The 19989-nt window shown below is 35.9% G+C and overlaps 1 protein-coding gene across 3 annotated transcripts in view; it reads right to left on the reverse strand.

Annotated features, from left to right (window-relative positions):
* Window positions 1–19989, reverse strand: part of LOC129363558 (potassium voltage-gated channel subfamily C member 1-like) — a 56713-nt gene that overhangs the window by 16638 nt on the left and 20086 nt on the right. For all 3 annotated transcript variants that reach the window (XM_055035726.1, XM_055035725.1, XM_055035724.1), the window contains exons 2-4: window positions 16957–17088; window positions 15700–16561; window positions 14440–14652 (exon numbers count right to left, since the gene is read on the reverse strand). In XM_055035726.1, the coding sequence (XP_054891701.1) occupies window positions 14440–14652; window positions 15700–16561; window positions 16957–17088 (1207 nt within the window). The remainder of the gene's footprint in view (window positions 1–14439; window positions 14653–15699; window positions 16562–16956; window positions 17089–19989) is intronic.

The raw sequence follows: 19989 nt of genomic DNA on the forward strand, positions 1-19989 counted from the left end.
ACTACTGGTCATATATTGGATTATTGTTATGCAGAAATGTCTGCATTGCAGAAATGGCAAAAGAGTTTCAGACAGACTCGAGTTGCCTTTTTGACTTTTGAGACTTGACTCTGACTGATGGTCTGAGACAGAGACTCAGACCAAAAGTTTTTATCTCATGTAATGACGACAGAACTGAAGCCAATATGTGAGATGTAGACTGCTCATCTGGTGCATGTTTTACTGTGAAAGAGTGACAGTGTTATTGGACAGCAACACTAGTAGAATATGAAAATTAACGGTTCATAGAAATCTGTTTATATTAGTCGAAGCTTGACAAGTGAATACTGTGTTTTAGTATTCACACAGTATTCAGCCCTTAATCATAACACTTAATCAGCCCTTAAGTGAAGCTGATCTTATCTTCCTCAACAAAGGTCTAAAAATCAGCCACTGCTTTCTTCTGTTCTCTTGTTAGAAGTTTGACTGATTAACTTGTCCATGTCATGTCTGCATGTTCACCCAAATTTCTTGCTATTTAGCAACATTTCAGACAAAAAAAATCAGTATCGGTCGGCGTCAGTAAGTCAGGCTTTTTAAAGCTCAGTAACTGGTGATTGACCAGAAAACTGAGCGCCCATAAAAATAAATGTGATTTACCTACTACTACTAAAACATGTATAAAGCACTTTTGAAACAACAACAAAGTGCTGTATGGAGTACATCACAGAATACTCAAAATATGCAAAGGACAAAATAAAATGGACTACAACCAGTAAAAGCTTAAACCGATGCAACAACAAAGTCTCAACGTGTGTCAGAGGCCAAGGAACAAAAAAACGTTTTCAGAAGAGTTTTAAAAGTGGACAATAAAAGGTCACTTCTGTTGTGTAAAGGCAAATCACATTAGCAGACATTCTCTCTCTGCTAATCTGGCTCATGGACATAAAACCCTTCAAACCAACTGTAATTTATAATGGAGTGGACAATGTAAAGACAGGGATGTTTACATAATTTTTTTATAAAAAATAGTTATCAAATGTTTATCAGGAAATGAAGACAAACTGCACAGGTTTGGTACCCTACACCACAGATTTAGAGGTGCACTAATATCATGAATTTAATAACAGAATGTTGTTAGAGACTTGAAACTTCACTCTAACTTGTAGTGAAATACTTGAGATTTGACTTAAATCAGGGGTCCTCGCATCCAGCTTTCTTTCTCTTTGCTTCAACACACCACAGTGAAATAATGATGTCATCAGCAGGACTCTGGAGAGGTTGACTGGGCACTGAGGAGGTGATTGAGGTGTGTTTAACCAGAGACACACCAACCCTTGAAGCCTGGACTTGAAGACCTCTGTCTTAGACTTCCTACATAACAACTTGAGGAAATGACTAGGGAAATCATCTCTGCTACAAAAACCGAGAAAAATGCAATAATAAAACAAACTTTTTTTTCCTGCATAATAATATGTTTAAGCTATCTGCACTGTGCATAATGTAAATTGACAAGCAAAATGTTTGCAGCAGCAAAGGAGATTTTACAAACAAACCAAACTAAGTTACAAGCAAGTCATGGCCAAAATGCTGTACAAGTTAGGTCACCCAAAAATAAGAATGGCCTTGTTTGTTGCTTTATGATTCCTCATCTTATAAAAATTGTTTTGCTTTGGCATGCAACCACTTGGCATAGCGATCATTTGCATAAGAAGCAGCTGACCCTTAAACAGCACAGTCTGCAAATAGCTTCTATTTAGAGAGTTCTGGTATCTTTTCAGTTCAATTAAGACTCTTACCATGTCTAATACTAATTCACTAAAATTGTAGCACAAACCTTAAAGTGACTGGATTGTTTATTAATGCCATGGTAAGATGAATACAAGCAAGTGCAAAATAATATTAATACCTGCAGGTATTATTGCGCATGACTTAAGCCACAACGTCAGTTTTGGCTTTATAATTTTTTTTAACGGTTTCACCACTTATTCTCTTCATTAATGGAAACGCAAGAGGCATCAATGCCTCTGCAAATCTGCAGTGCTGTGACATGTACATACCTGCACTGGTCAGACTTTAGTAACACAACGAAGAGGAAGAGACTGAGGAGGATAGCCTGAAGATGGAATGATACACCAACGTTAGAATTTTGTGGGGAAAAGACACTTTGGAAGATACAGAGCATAAAGCAGAGCCCTTCAGAAGCGACATGGGGCAATATAAAACATAACATAATTGATCCAAAAACTGTTTTCCTCTTTGATTTGAGGAAAATATAGTTTTAGTGACAAGCAAATCTTTTTGATAATTATCACTTGATAATTATTTGGCCTTTTATTATAGTAAAGATTACTGGCTAAAGACTGCTAAGTGTGTATCTATTTAGTAATTCTTAGTAATTAGTTTTCTTTTACTCAAAATTTTCATTTAGTAATCACCTCCTCAGTGTATTTATCAGATCATCAAACTCCTGTAACTCTTGTCCCTCATGTTCCTGAGTGTTTATTGTTATTCCACCTGACTCTAATTTTCTGTAAGCTTTGGACTCAGTCATCTTATTAAAATTAAAATATTCCTCATTCTTCCTTTTGGATTCTCAATACATTACAGAGTATGACATTTTCACTCAGAGGGACTGACCCAAATCAATTGTCATTGTTTTATATGATTCTCCTGACCTCACCTTCTGTTTGATTAAGTGGTAGATACAAATAAAAATCCCGGATGTGACTGAATTTATTTTTTACTTCTGTGCATTGAATATTCCACAGATCATTGTTTAATCCATTATCTGCAAATAGAAAGTCTGTCGTAGCTACCAAATCTATCAATATGTAGCCCTCTGGCTAACCTGACAAATCGGGAGAGAAATGATGATAGGGTAACCATGGTAACTCTAGAGGAACTGCACTGTTTGAGTTTCTGTACAACTGTATCTCAGGTAACCATTTTCTAATTACCCTTGAGCTAAGTTTTTTTGGACTTTTCAATATCTGAAAGGGAAATTCTTCATGTGGATTGTGTGCAACACTTTCCTCTCTGAGTAAAAATAATTGGTCACATGACTTTGACCCATTTGAAATAATTTTGAGCTAAAAAAGTAAATTTTAACAAAATCGGGAAGCAGGTGGGATATTATTCAGAAATAATTTCAAGAGTTTCCAACTTAATGATTCTCACTGTGGCTACATGCAGGTTAAAGACTTGATGCAGTGAGGAATTTCCTTTGATGTAACTTTGAAACTGTCTGTATGATTGGATTAAATTTCAAGGCAGCAAGTTTCTTTGAAAAAATCAGTAAAGCAAGAAATACTTGATAAAAAGACAAAAAAAAGCACATTTTTTAGACATTAAAAGTTTTGTTGGGCCATAGGGTTTTTGAAGTAGCACTTGAAAAGCAAAAGAAATTTGACTGGCGTGTTGTTAAGAATTCCTACAGTTTGCCCAATTTACATTAACATTAAAAAAAACAAAATAACTATCAATGAAGACAGATGTCATTACATTTTCTGAGTTGCTCTGGTCCTGATCTGTGATGTATGAACATATGAAATATCAGTTAAGTTCAGTCAGTTCGGTTTGTCTGTCTTTCTTTCTCCCTTTTGCTTGTCAAACTGTTGATTTAGCCAGATTGTGTCCTTACTGACCCAGTTACCAAATAAGGACGTACACTGTAAAAAAAACAAAAAAACATTTCCGATTTACAGTAGAATACTGACAGCTGTGGTTGCCAGAATTAGTTAGCTATGACATATGGTAAAACTTTGGCAACAAAATCAACTGGTATTTTACTGTAAATGATTTTTTTTAACAGAGTATGTCTTTGTAGCTTTTCTTCTTTATGTTGTACTTTCACATACACAACTTTCAGTTTTCTTCACAAGTCTGTCTTTGGTGCAGAATGTAGATAAGATGCACATGGATTGTTTTTTAGGGCTTATTAAAAGAAAGATTTTACTAGTTTGTCATAGGGTTGGGCGGTATTAATCTTGTTTGACCTTCTGAGGTTTTTCCAAATTATTTGTATATATATCAAACTCCAGTTTGTTGAAAAAGGCTTGTAGTGTTGCTGTCATTCCATTCATTATTTCTCCTTGCAGGACTGTGAGTTACCTCGCACATATCTCCAGGTGGGCTTTGTGTCAATAAATGCTTAAAATTGTGTTGTTGTTTTTTTTTCAATACTGAAAGTTGTAAGCTGCAGTTGCTGTTAAGTGGCAGCTTACCAGTAATAAAGAAGTAAACTGTATGACAAAAAATGTCATCATAACAGTTGAGAAAGAACATGTTGCACTAGACTTTCTTTGGGTAAGTCTTCTTTGGATAGAAACACAAGTTGGCCTCAGGTTCCATCTGTAAAATGTGCACAGTGCATCCTTTCCTCTTCTTCTAAAGGGAGGTTATTAACCATGTAACATGTGGTCAGAACACCAATTGATTAAGTTAGGAAGCCTCCACAAGTGACAAGAATTCAAAAAGCGGGAGCAAGAACAGAACTGAAAAGAAGAAGCATTTCTAAGAAGAAAAACATCCAGTTACCTTTTGTTGAGACAAAAACTACACATCACTGTAGATGCACCTTGACACACTAATGTGCTTTTATAAATGGAGACAACATGTAGATGCAGTGATCCTTAGTGTCGTGGTCTTTGGAACAATAAGTTAATATGTCTGACCCTGATATGGAGCCAACACTTTATTGGTAACAAATGCCAACAAAGCAGGTTAAAACACTCCATTGTGACATGAGAAGAGAGGTGCCAATATGAAAGTCGTTTGGGTTTGAGATGGCTTTTACTGACAATAAGAAGAAGGTAATTACAGATTGATTGCAAAACAGTGTGAAAAAAAACAACTTAAAAATATTTGATGCCACAGAGAAATGCTATAATAGAAGCAACATGACTACACCAGTGCACACAAACACCCTGTGACCCTGTCAAAGCCTTTGTTCGAAGTTTACATGGGCTGTCACAGCAATCTTAGGTTGTAGGTAGCAAATTTCTGTGCTACTTAAAGGGGTAGTATTCTGGGTTTTCCGGGTACTAAGAGCCATTTTATAGCACAATCAACAAGCTATGCCACCATCAGTTATTATAAAATTTCATGTCTCAATTTAATGCCTTGAAATTGACCTTTGTCTCTTTAAGAAGCTTTTGCTCTTTTTGACACTTTGCTTTCAGCATGTCATCATAACAATGCCTTTCCATTATGCTGTTTACAGCTGTTCTAAGGAGCGTTGCACTGAGTACTTCATATGAGGAGCTCAGCAGCTGCTCAGTTCCACCAGTTGTTTGGTAATTGCTACTGCTGCTAGTCTGGAGGAGCTGAGAGGAGGCAGCTGGAGACAGCAGCTCCAAGGAGGAGCTTTTTGAGCGCAAACATTTTGGGATCCCTGAATGATTTCCATGGGAGATTAAAGGATTCCTCAAACATGCATGAAATAATGTTTTGATATAACATGATCAAAACAGCACTCCTGGTATGTTTTTGATGACATTATAACATGACGTGCAGCTCATATTACCAGCTCTCCTTCCCTTTAATACTTAAGCTTTTTCAGACAGGTATCAATAAGCAATAACTGAGACTGAAAACTGAAAATGCAGAAAATTAGCATTTTGAAATTGCATATTTTACTAAAATGTTGAAAGACATGGTTGTTATTGAGAATGATTTGTTTTTCTTGAATTGGTAATTAAAGCAACAACACTTGTAATTGAGCATCAGTGAGTCTAAACACACTGACTGAGCAATGAAAACAGTTCCAGTCAGAGACAAGAGACTATTATGACCACACAGTTCATATCTGCTGAGTTAAGGGATATTAGCTAACATATGGATTTGTTCACACCGCTTAAGCTCAGATTGAACAGGCCTTAGAAACTGCAAAACCACTTCTGTAGACAAACAGCAGGCACGTGCAGAGACTTCCAGACCAAGTCTTCTCAGGAAAAATGGATGGGGCCAGAAGATGTAACTTACCCAGAAAGAATATTAGCACATAAAAATAATTAAATTTTTCAGGCTGATATTGCCTGTTTGCCTACAGCACAGCAGTACCACAGTCAATTGCTGAGTCTGATTCAGCAAAGACAAACACAATGCACTGCAAATGCAGAGAATGCATTGCCACAAATGATGCTGGCCTGAGAGTGGTGAATGTGACAACTGGAGGTCATGAGACTAGACTTTTTCTGAGGAATAGACACCTAAATTTTTCCTTCATCCTTTAATCAGAAAAGGAGGTTTTGATAAATTTATGTTTGTGGTAAATGTGTATGTGAGTAACTTGAATTCAATTTCAACCATTTATGGACAACTTCAATGGATTGATAGGGGCAGGAACAGCAGCTCCTGAGGATGTAACATTCCCTATGCTGCTGTGGTTTGTGATCAGTCTATCTGAGACCAGAGATGGGCAGGAGGATGTAGTGACAGTGTCACTACTGTGATTTGAAGTTATTATATCTTAAATACAAGTCACAGTGGTAATTCCTACATCTTCCCCTAAGGTTATCTTCCTTTACTCTAGTTGTGTTGATGGAAAATGTTGTACTGATGTTATTGTACAAGACACTAAATATTTCAGCATGTAGAAGATCCTCAATAAGATTTAGCCAGGCGATAGAAAAGGCTCACAAGCCTTCAGGCTGAAGGCCAGTCTTCATTTTGCAGTGGATGAAAGGGTGAAAGGTGTTTTCCGATGTGGACTATGATTTTCAAAAGGTGACTAGTAAGCATTCTTGGTCTCGTTTCTTTCTGAGCACATGCACAGACGGCTTCTGACAATCTTGACAGAGAGGTATTACATTTAGCCAACATAAACCACAAACACAAATCTAATGAGCTTATAAATTGAACAACTTAATGAAAAGAAAACACTCCCTCATAAGTACTGTATATAAATCAGTAAGCCTAATGTTGCAACGATTTGCCACTCTGGCAGATGATATTACCATATTACCGCCCAATCCTAGTGTTTTGTCAACTAATAATGGCCTGTTGAGCACAACAACATTCATGTTCTATCCCAAAGACAGTGAAAACATTTGCTCCTTTGTCAGCAGGTTTTTTTAAACATGTCAGTCTGCACAATTTGCCCTAATCAATTTGAGTCAATAGGACATCTTGGCCTGCTTCGGCTGTAAGATGCAACTTGTGTTCACTATCAAGAGATGGAACATGAAATAAACAAACCAATCTAAAGCACAGTAGTTGTTTTCACTCTGGAACCCTTCCCAAAACAAACATGCACAGTTAAACTATTTTGTTTTTGTTTTTCTATTTTTATAATTAGTATTACTACCTCACTGTGTTCTATGATACAGTCATTTTGCTTCTCTCTTCATTGGTAATTATAAATATAATCAGAAACCTGATTGTCTTCTTTCTCTTTGCTTAATGTCATTTGCATACTAGGGGATAATATGCTATATGGGCACTTGTTTTGGGACAGTCTTTACCCTAGCTGTAAGTACCAGAGTGAGAAGAGGCTGGGTGTGAGGAGGAGAAGGAAGAAGAAGAAGAAGAGCAGGAGAAAGGAAAGATCACTACGTACAAAACACAGACGATGACAAAAAGAGGGACAGATGTAGAGACAAAAACAGAAAAAGACAAAAATATGACAGTGTAACTCAGACTAACAAGTAAATGTTTTAATTCACAATCTGACACACATCCTGTAAAAGGAGATACATAAAAAAAACATAAAAATGATAGCAACAACAACAGCTCACATTAGACAAGCATCTGTTTTGGTTAGATCAGTTGCTCACTGTGAAATATTCCTTTCCATAACAGGGACACAATGAGAATGTGGTTATGGTTAGGTCAATATATTTTTCACATAGTTAAAACACTTTTGTAATGTTTTCATTTATTTTATTATTGGTGAGGTTGATGCTGTTAACTTTGTGTTCTCCTACAGAGTATCCCTTTCATCTTTTAATAAAACTACCAAAGTATTTCACACTGAACTGCATACCTATCGTATATATCAAAAACTATTTGGTTACTCAACTGCTATATTTACACACATCCTTTACACAAATTATCAGAGAAGGCTATGTTTACAGAAATGTTTGCCTTCTACTTGAATTTAGTAGAAGGCAAAAATTATCTACCTCTGTTAGGTTGAGGTAGAGAAAAGCTTCTTCAACAGAAAATTCCACTCATCCATGTCTTTGCAGAACTAGTTTTCTGGTGTAGAGCCAGCTCTAGATGTTTTGGTGTCCTTAGTGAGTGTAATGTTTGCTGATAAACACTGTTGATTTGCTAGTGTTTTTGAGAAAGTTGGTTACATGGCAACACGGTGTTCAAAAGAAAATTACAATGCAGTTGAAAGTAATAGCTAAGAAAGGCCTGAAGGTTCAGTAATTTCCTTGGCCTGGTAGTCCCCAGTGTGTTTAACCAGGACAGACTAAATTCACCTGCTGCTGAGCAGTAAAAGCAAAACATGCATCAGAAATACTTCATGTGTTCAACATAAATTACTGAGTTTAGATTATAAATTTATAGAGTAAGAGGTTGGATTTCACTTATATAGTGAAAAAGTGGCTACAGCAAATACAGTAACAAAATAAGGCAACTATAATTTATTGTAAAGAAGCTATACATCCATCCATCCATCCATTATCTGTTCACCCTTGTCCTTAGTGGGGTTGGGAGTTGCTGGTGCCTATCTCCAGCTGTGTTCCAGACGAGAGCCGGGGTACGCCCACTCTGTCGCAGGGTAACACAGAAAAAAACAGGACAAACAACCATGCACACACACTCACACCTAGGGAGAATTTGGAAAGACCAATTAACCTAACATATAAAGAAGCTAGACTAAAAATATTAGATGCTGAACATAAACAAGAGAAGATGTGCAAAAATTTTCACATCCAAAGGCGCTGACAGAGAGAAACATTCAGAACAAAACCATTTTTAAAGCAGAGCTGTTCTTCACCAGCAAGACTTGGCCAATCCATGTTGTTAATGACTGTGACCACTAGGAGGTGCTGCCATTATTAAAGCTGTTGTGAGGGATTGCTATTCTGGACCCTGGAGAACCCAAACTGCATGGTCTCAGTCTGTCTATATGACCCACAGTCATACGAGAACAGTATAGAGCATAAAACTATATTGATTTTTACAATAATTTCAAATTGGAAACCAATGTTTTAAAAGACAGAATAATTTCTATCCAAGAGAAAATGATTGGAAATTAACAGAACAGCCAAACATTCTGTTCAAACTTAATATGGCTGCTTGAACTGAGTGTTAAAATAATAAAACTTGTTCCTATTTGGATATTAAAAGGATTAATAATATTACACTCCTGATATAGAGTATTGTATATTATAAAATGTAAAAATATATTTAAAGTGTTTTTTTTAATAATAATTATTTATTTTCAAACTTTCCCAGTAGAAACAGTCTTTAAGAAATTTTCAAACTTATTGTTATACCTGATAATATGTTCTGTGTAGAGTTTGCATGTCTGAGTTCTTTCTGGATACTCCAGTTTCCTTTTCCACATATGAATGCGTTTCAAGTATCAAGAGGTGAATGTGGCTCTGGTGTTCAGACTTTATCATGTAAAGTTATAAGGACCTAGGCAAATCAATATAGGACTAAATTATTCTGCAGTAAATACAACACAGTTTGTGATCTATGAAAAAAAATAACTACTGTTTAGCATATAATAATTTAGTCCATCTTTAAGAATTATTTTTTGTATTTTTATCCTGTTGAAATTTTATAATTTATAATAATGGACTTCTGTTCAGACAGAACAGAAAATGTGGATGAATAAAGCAGAGCTGGCTTAACTACAGAGTTTGTCACACGTCCACCAGAATTGAGTCCAGATTTCATAACTTTTAATTTTGACTTTTAAACAAGTTATTTATCCAATTATGTATTTTAATCACAGTGGTAAAAAGCAAATTTACTCATTATTGGTGAAAGAATGAAGAGGAACTGAACATCAAAAAAGGATATATGTTGCTTTACAGTAACTGTTAGAACACATAAAACAGCTAATTGAAAATTCAATAATACTTTATTGATCCCAAAAGAAAAGAAAAGAAAATAAAGAGAAGAATAATCAAACTGGTACATAATTTTAAAAAACTGATTTCTGTGGAAATAAAAATGATCTTTACAACTCATCAGTTTTTGTGTAAGTTTAATTATCAGTCAGATGGTTTTGCTCAGCTCGCTTCTTTTCAGATTTTATGTTTTCCATATTTTGGACAGCAATTAAGAAAGATAACATACACTGCTTATGGAAATGAAAAGGAGGCATTTTGAGTAATGCAAAGGATCCTTTGTTCTACGGGGATATTGAAGATATCTGGCTATTTTATCTTTTTGATGTCAACAAAAGAATATGTCCATTTTCTTTCTCTTTTAATGCTTAAAGACTTCAGTTTAAAATTTGCCTCTTATTTAACACAGTCGTATGATTGACATTTTAAATTAAAAAAATTCAATTTGCACATTTTTTAAACATACAATTGAATGACAATAAACTCTTTCTATGTCTATGTCTATGCCTATGTCTAATATTATGTCTAACGATATAAAAAAAAAGAGCCATTGTGGTACAACTTTTTCCATATCGTCCAAACCTTCTGCGATGCATTTGTGAACAAACCAAGCTCAAATATAAAGATTAAACTCACAGCATCAAATTGTTGCTATGGCAACAGTTTGTGAGACTGAAGGACTGTGTCTAACAAGGTGGTCAGCAACACAGGAGCACCACAGTATCAGAGATGGACAAGAGGCTGAGTAGGTGGAGCGCTTTGTGTAATAGTGTGGGAACAATCATCTCATCTTAAATGTGAAACAAAGGAGATGATAATTGAGTTCAGGAGGAACATGGTTAGATCAAACTCTATTTCCATCATGGGGGAAGAAGTGGAGGTGGTTGAGGAATATAAATACCTCAATGTTCATCTGGACCAACAGACTGGACTGGAGAATCAACAATGAAACTGTCTATAAGAAGGGACAGAGCAGACTGGACTTCTTGAGGGAGCTAAGATCCTTCAAGGTTTCCAGCAAGATGCTGCAGATCTTCCATCAGTCTGTTGAAAAGAGCATCATCTCTGCTGCCATCATCTGTTGGGGCAGCAGCATCAGAACCAGGGACCTAAAAAGGCTCAACAACTTGATAAAAAAAGCTGGTTCTGTTTTGGTTCTGTTCTGGGGACGACTGTGGAAACTTTTGAGATGATTATGTAAAGAAAGATTGTTCATAGGATCAAGAAAATTATGGACAACCTGAACCATTCTCTTCACAACACTAACTTGGCAAGGCAGAGCATCTTAAATCAGATGCTTGTTCAGATTCGGAACATTACAGGCTGTTGCAGGAAATCCTTCCTGCCAAGAGTCATTATAATCTTCAACTCTTTGAAAAATCTAAATTAATGAATTACAACTATATTTAATTTTCCTTTGGGAATAATAAAGTATTTTTAAATTGAATTAGAATTAGCACAACAATCAAACTATAATGATTATTATTTTCACTTTTACAAAGTAAGCTTCTCAATTAAATACTACATTTAAATGTTATAGGTTTTTAATGTTTCTCTACTGAAACCATCAAATTAATTTTTAATAGTATTGTCATTCTCAAAAAAACTTTTATTATCAATAGGGATCTGAGGTGTTGTCTGCATAGTTAGTGCTTTCTCAAGGGACCATGGGACCATCAACACAGCTTCTTCAGAACCTCCAGCTAACCCATCTCCTCCAGAGGTCCCCACTGAGTCCTTCACTCCAACCTCGGCACCAAAACCCTTCTGTGATGTCACTTCCCCAACTACAGGGAAATTTTTGGATGAGTTGGGCCGAGGTAGTTAAAAGGCCGAAGTGTACCATGCATATAGTCTATGTGGTTGTCAGTTTAGGGGCATGGGTCAAATGGAACTTACTTCCTTTGTGCTTTTGACATAATGCCTGCGGTAAATGTTCCGCTTTTTTTTATGTGCATTCTTTACCTAAAAAAAGCTGCTGCTTTCTTACAACATTAATGCAGCCTGAACTGCAGCATGTACCCCCACAACATATCAAAACTTATGGCTCGATTCCATGAAGTATCCTATTACTTTTGTTGGCATAATGAGCAACCATGGCAACATAATTAGCAAAAATCAATCAACAATCAAATCAAAATAAACACTACTAAGGAGAGAAGAGGTGGTGGTATGAAGACATCGTCTTGGTGGAACACTAACTGACAGGCAAGATGGCAAAAAAACCAAGGAAAGCAAATCTATTTGACTCATGAAACTTGATCCCCCAATCTGACAACTACATTGGACCTTGAATATAAGACCAACCCTACAAAGATTCTTCATTTCTTTCACAGCAGGTAATTGTTGCTTTCGGCTTCATATGGCTGGTTTTACCCAACCACGTTTATGGATGCGATTGGTGTGGTCTTTTAAAATAAAGCTCACTAAAAATTTCAAAATAAAATCTTAATTTTTTCTTACTGTTTGCATATTAAGCTTAGAAATTAGTACAATGGAATATTGGCTTAGGACACAGACATGTGATAGAACACATTCTCATGGTAGCATCAACATTTGAGGGTTACTAACACACTAGTGATAGCCCTCACACTAACAATAGCCTTACAGCTTAAATTAGCATTTTAGCTCATATTTGATGTGCTCACTAGTTTTAGGATTCTGAATGGGTTACATCTTCATTGGCACAACATCCTTGTGATACTATAGATGCTAATAACTACATGTTGTTTAACCTTAGCATAGCCCTAATGCCAAGATTAGGCCACACGTTTTGATACGCATATTGCGTGCAAACAACGATATTGCGTGCACACAGTGGTACGAGCCGCATTGATGGTGATGGAAGACAAAAAAAAAGAGATGTTTTTTTTGAATAAGCAGATATTAACAATAAATGACAGAACACGCCAATGTCACTCTCAATGGGAGAACATCCCAAATTTTAGGGAGACAGCAGGATAAAGGAGAGAAAATCTTTGGCATACAACTATATATGTTTTATTGGTGTGAACATAATTTATTTAAAATAACTAAACGGCAGAGAAAGACATTCAAAATGAGTCAATAACACACTCATGCACTGAATGCATTCCCGTACAGTGCTTCTTCATAGGGACGCACCCGATTTCACTGGTTGTTTAAATAGACATACATTGCAGATATAAAAGTGATATTGATCTCACATTATTTTGTGTTTGCCTTTTTCGGTTGGTGTTTAAGTATTGTCAACTATGTCTTCCAATGGTACATATTTACTGAGTCAAATTTGAAAATGTTCTGTCAAGTCTTAACATTTTGTAACAAAAACCTGGTAGGATACCGGTGGACTGTCCTAGCACCCATACTGCCAGGGTTTGCAACTATTCTGGGGGGAATCTTGTGCCCTTTTTATTCAATGTCATTGTCCCTGATTTGGTTCCATTAAATACTCTTTCTAGTTACTTTGTGCACCTTATTTATTTGAAAGCGCTTTTTCATCTTTGTAAAAGTGTCTAAATTAGTGCCATGCTTTCTCAAAGTGATTAAGAAAATGAAGACAAAAAGAAAGAAAATGCAAGTTATGGTTAACAATTATGGTTATATTGATTGTGTGTCTTAATTTTTTTTTTTTTCTTAATTTTTGCAATATTTTTCAAGTATTCTTAGTCCTTTAGTAACAACTAAAGGATCATTGAGAGTTAGATTTCAATTATTTTAAGACCAGATCAAATAGGAAATCTAAGAATTTCATCTCACTATGATCGTAGGTCACTAAAATCCTCTGCTTGTCCAAAAATACTAAAGTAGTGATATGGATGGGACATACATAACAAATCATTCTCCTTTACCAAAAAACTAACTCAGCTGAGCTCTTTTTTATGTCTGTTCTTAGCCTCTTATAGCTGTCTGAGTTTGGTTCTGCTGAAGGATGTGAGAATTATTTTTCATCTTGATACCAAAGTTTTGATACCAAAGTCTTGATAGACATGAATTGCACGTTAAGGTTGAAGCTGAGTTTAAATTACTCCAAACCTCTAGTTTGATCTTTATAAATTTCCACAAAGAGTGAATACTTGGTGGCAAAGAGACCACCACATCCCATTGAAATCTGAATGATTTTTTATGTGCCACAAGACAGTTCATGCAAAGTTGATCAGTCTCAAGGGAGTGACACTGATGAAGCTGAGCTGTTACACCTAATAATGGTTCTAGTAGGAAACTGTGAGAAGATGTGTCTTTATATGTATTACAGAAGGTATTTTAACAGAAACATTACTTCATTTTAAGTATAAACAAATTTCTCTGAGTGTGTCAGTACATTTTGAATCTAGTTTTGTACCATTATGTGTCATTAACATGTATAATTTTTTTCAAGAACATGCATCAGGTAAAGGTTTACTGTTTTTACTGAGGTTCCCTTTTCCTGTTGCTCGCTTACCTTTCCGAACGTTCCCGTCTGTGGTTCGCTGAAACTCCCCAGCACTCAGAAGAAAGCAGGCACGGTCGTGTGGGTACCGTTCACGGCTGGTGTTAGAGCCAAGTCCTCCAGTGACTGGACTACGCTCATCTCCAAGAACCTGGTCTATGGTAGGACAGTCCTCATTGGCCAGAGCTGCTGCATTGGCAGCTGCATCACCATTCTGCTTAGAGTCTTAGAAATAAGGTGAAGTAGATGGATGGAGAGATGTAACATCAATAAAGTGACAAAATAAAAGTGAAAAAACAGATAACAGTTACTACAAAAAGTGCAAAAATAAAAATATAAATTATGAAATACAACTGGCAAAGAAAAAAAGAAGTAGTTTACACTGGGAACATCACAACTTCAACAGAACAAATAAATGATAGTCATTGTATGTAAACGGAAAACTAATATTTTAGTTTGAACAAAGCCTAGAAGCGATATTAACATTTAGGAATGGCCCGACCAAAGTCACAATTGAGTCTAGCCAACGTAGAATCTGATCTAGATGGCTCAACTTTACATTGATTTAGAACTAGCTTTTTGATCTTGTTGTGATTTTGTTGTGATTTCTATACATTGTAAAAAAAAACTTCTCTCAACAACCCATTCATAATTCACAAAAGAAAGACACAGCACTGCAAATAATACCTGTAAATATTTGAAATAAAATTTTTTAACATAAGTTTTACCAAGCTTTAATGTTCAGCTATTAACTGAAATATTGTTTTTTTCTTAGACTGCTTATTTATTCATTTTTCAACAAGCTAAAACACCTCACTGCGTGTCCTTTAAGACACCGACATGCATCCCTGAGAAATACAGTGAAAGTCCATTAACTTTTCTCTATTGAGTTTTTTTATACTCATTTTCATTCAAGTCTATTTCCCAGGTTCATAGACTGTGTTTATGGCAGATCTGATAAAAGATCTGCCATAAACCTAGAAAGGAATGGAGCATAAAGTAAATGGATTCACTGAAAAATTAAGCAAAATACATGGTTTGAGATTTCAGAGCAAGATTTGGTATTATGATTGGCAGAAAACATCCCCAAGTTGTCATTATTACCAATTATTAATCCTGAAAGGTTTATTATTATTATTATTATTATTATTATTATTATTATTATTATTATTATTATTATTATTATTATTATCATGCTAATTTCATCACACAATGTCTTGTATGTCCTTGATGATATTCTGAAGCATGCATATTTAATCTAATCTAACTTACCTGCTCTGTTTATTTCAATGATCTCTTCCTGTGCCAATGGACAGTCTCCAGTACCAATCATGCTTCCAGATTCCACCAAGCCTGGCCCAATTACATTTCCCATCAATCTATGTGGAGAAGCAGTTGCCATTGCCAGAGCATCTGGTTTGCAGTAATTAGGACTTCCTGGCTGTGGCGCTCTTGGGATGTGCTTGTTCCTTTTCTTTGGAAGCTTCTGCTTTGCCATGGCCAGCGAGTAGTACATCCCAAAGTTGTTGACAATAACAGGCACAGGCATAGCAATGGTTAGAACACCAGCCAAGGCACATAGGGCACCCACTAGCATTCCCGACCATGTTTCCGGGTACATATCTCCATATCCAAGAGTAGTCATTGTCACCACAGCCCACCAGAAGCCAATGGGAATGTTCTTAAAGTTGGTGTGGGCTGCACCAGTTGGATCCTTCGGGTCAGCTCCAATACGTTCAGCATAGTAGATCATAGTAGCAAAGATGAGGACGCCCAGCGCCAGGAAAATGATTAGCAACAAGAACTCATTGGTACTTGCCCGCAAAGTGTGGCCCAAAACCCGTAAACCGACAAAATGGCGGGTTAGCTTGAATATACGCAGAATACGGACAAAACGTACCACACGTAGGAAGCTCAACACATCTTTGGCTGTTTTAGAGGATAAGCCACTAAGTGCTACCTCCAGGTAAAAGGGAACAATAGCCACAAAGTCTATGATGTTAAGGGTGCTACGGAAGAACTCTGCCTTGTCAGGGCAAAAGATGACCCGGGCCACTACCTCAATGGTGAACCAGATGACACAGACACCCTCCACATATGTCAGCCAGCCATCTGTCACAACTTCATATACAATCTGTAAAGTAAATAAAAAAGGAATTAGAGGAGTTTATTACTTACTTAGTGAAATGTATTTACCTTCTGATTCTCTACGGTGTCTATGATGTTATTTATATTTCATGGGTACTGTATAAAGTACTATTTAGTTTGCTGCTCTTTCTTTGGGTCTAATTAAATACAGAGAAAAAAATAAACACAACTTTGTTGAAGTATAACTTATTCTCCCCCTTCCTCATAAAAACATGCACTGACGTTTTTTCAAATATACTTTGGTGATACAACTGCATATAGTTCCCTCATCCAGTAAAGAAAAAAGACAATGCAAACCTCAAACAATGCCTTTGAGATGTAATGAGTAGTTGAGGACTTGTTATAGCAACTATAGCCTTAATACTAATATTGTTGCCTTACCTCCTCATGTGTTACGTTGCCAGTAGTGACATTCTCTGTTTTGTTGTAGATGGTGTTGAAAACCTCATGGGTCTCCAAGCAGAAGGTGGAGATCGAGAGAAGGATGAAAAACAACGAGGCCAAGGCCACATACTGCAGGAAGAGAATCAAAAATGTTACATTTGCATCTCAAGCTTATGCATTTCTACATTAAAATGTTTAAAATTTACATCATTGTAAAATCACAATGCATGTTGTGAAGCGTGTCTTTCAGCAAAATTTTAATATTCATATTTTGCAAGCTACTTAGAGGAGGGTTTGAGTCATTGCAGTATATGAAGTACAGAAAACTACCAAAAGGTGGCAGAATTAACATACCGATCAAAACAGAAACACTTCGAAGTCAGAAAGAAATGTGCTGACTGTTGAAATCTGCTACATACTAAAGGGACAGAAATACTGATATTGACATTTGAATCCTAAAAATAAGGACACAGGTTCAGCAAACATATTACAAAAAGACAGTAAAAAGAAAAATAAATGGAAGCACATCCACCATTACAACACTAATGTCTTTAAAACATTTTATTATATAATCACAAAAAAGAACTTTGTGAATAATTACCTTACATTTAGAATAATGATGCATATGCAGAAAGAGAATTAGGTTTGTCAGATACTGTAACATTTCATATTTGTTCTGGAGCAGTCAGATTTGGTATTTTGGACTCTACTGCAGTCTAATGCCTCCTGCCACACCTCACCCACCTTTACTCACTGTGTTTCAATGCCTCAACAAATTAGGAAATATGACAATCGGGCAATTTTTATCTGTTATAATTTTAGATTTAACCATTGTTACGAGGCTGTGGCTGCAAAATATCTTTAAATTAGAAATGGAAATCATTGCAAATAAATCGCACAAATAATATTTCATCAGGCTAGCTAAAGACATGCAGTACTTACAGTAATAAAATTATTGTCAGAAAGAAATGTGCTGACTGTTGAGATGGTGTGGAGTTGTACTACAACCAGGATGGCAACGGACAATCGGGATGTGAGAATTAAAAGTATTTACTGTAACAGAGTCAACCAAACCAGAGTAATAATAGGGGGCAGGCGGTGCTATAATATGCTATATGCTACAATATTACAAATAAAAATAGCCCTTCAGCAGAATATGGTGCTATGGGCTCCTAATCCCTGATTTATAAAGAGATTTTTATGTATAGGTATAATCCATACCTTATTGTCAATGGAGTGGAGGGGAAGGATCTAAAATTGTGCACGTTTTTAACCATATTTTCACCATCGCATCCCTGACAGTATCAGTTTTTACATTACAAGAAAGTAGTAAGACTTTCGATTCTAGCACCAATGCTGAGGCATTCACAATGTTGAGTTCTTTTGCTGGAAAGGTGCTACTTTTTCACCTGAATGCATCATAATGAAATAGGAGAGCCACATCTAAAACTCTGCCCATACTCTTTGTCAATGTTGAGCGAAAAAAATGCCACACTTGTTCTACACTTTCTTTCGTACAGAGTCTGACTGCAGAGTCAGACTAAAGTCAAAACTCACTAGTAAGAAAGATGTCAGATCATATTTTTTTCATCCAAGAAAAGAGATGCATGTCAATTTTTTTGTCTCTCTTATTTATTGTATTGCTAAATTTTAGATCTATCAAAAGAAACTACCAAGACTTGGGCTCCCTCAAAATTCTTCTGTTAGGTTGTGTTCTTGAAATAAACAGTCCAGTTTTACATCACTACCTCATGATGGTTTTGGGGCCATGATTCAAGTCAAAATCAAAATTTTATTTTGAATAATTTCTGCTTCATTCCTAATGGTCTTCCTCAGTATTGCTAACTTTAGTTCTATCAAAAGTTCTAATCATGTCTTTCATTATGCAAGACATAATGAAAAATTTAGACAAGAGTGTATATAGTTTGTGAATTGTGAGTGTGCATTGTTAAAATTAGGTAAAATATTTTAGATAAACAGACTTTAACACTGATGGTCAAAGTAAATCATTTTGTATCAGAGTAGATTTAAAAAGGCTGAACACCATGTGTCATATACCTTTACCATTATCATTTATATTATTTTTAATTTGTTAACATGACTTTAGTATTTCTTTAATGGAGAATAACTGCTTATAAAATGATGTTGTTTTGTTGATAACAGTAAAATAATTTCAGGGTTCTTCCAGTGATCTGAGCTCTGCGGTTGTCTGTGAGAGACGCAACACTGGACAGGAGGACAGGAGTACAGAAGAGGAGAGAGAGTGGAGCTGTTTTCAGAGATTTTTTTTTTTTTTTTACCAAACAGTGATTCAGAGAAATGGCTGAAACAGAAAAGAAAATAAGGCTCAAACTGCAGATCTGGCAAAGTTCAGCAGCCTGTGCATTTTTTAAGTATACTCTGTTTTGCTGCTTTCCATTCCAAAACTCCACAAGATGTTCATTAGAACATCCTGTAGAGTTACAGAATGGAGGTTGTCAACCAGAGGATTTGTTTTATTTCATTGTATTTATACATCAATTTTGGGACAATGTTATATCAATTCTGAATTGCAGTTGGTGAGAATCACAATTTTTATGTGAAATAATTTCTTGGCCCAACTTTGGTATGAATATTTACATGGAACACATGGGCCCAGGATGACAGGTCAGCCTTGCTGCCTGAACTGAAGAGAGGTCATATGGCTGTTAGCATGCACAGCTTAATCATACATAACTGTATTTATGTGGAACACACACTCACACAAAGACACATCAGGGAGTATAAGAAACATATTATTATTATCAGGGCTCAGATAATCTTAATTGATCATATGTAATGTATCAACAATGTAGCTATTTGGGACAGGAATCTAATGACTTTCCCAGAGTCAGATGAATCATATCTTCCTTATTTAAAATGAACATGCCATGTTTTCAGAACCTGACAAAGTGAAATCTTACTTATTTAATTACTTGATCTAATTAAGGTTATACGAAGTTATCTGGAATGTGTTCTTTTCTGTGTCTTAATAACCACCACCTGTTATCA

The sequence above is a fragment of the Poeciliopsis prolifica genome, unplaced genomic scaffold (assembly GCF_027474105.1).
Source record: "Poeciliopsis prolifica strain line A6 unplaced genomic scaffold, Auburn_PproV2 SCAFFOLD010, whole genome shotgun sequence".
NCBI lineage: Eukaryota > Metazoa > Chordata > Actinopteri > Cyprinodontiformes > Poeciliidae > Poeciliopsis > Poeciliopsis prolifica.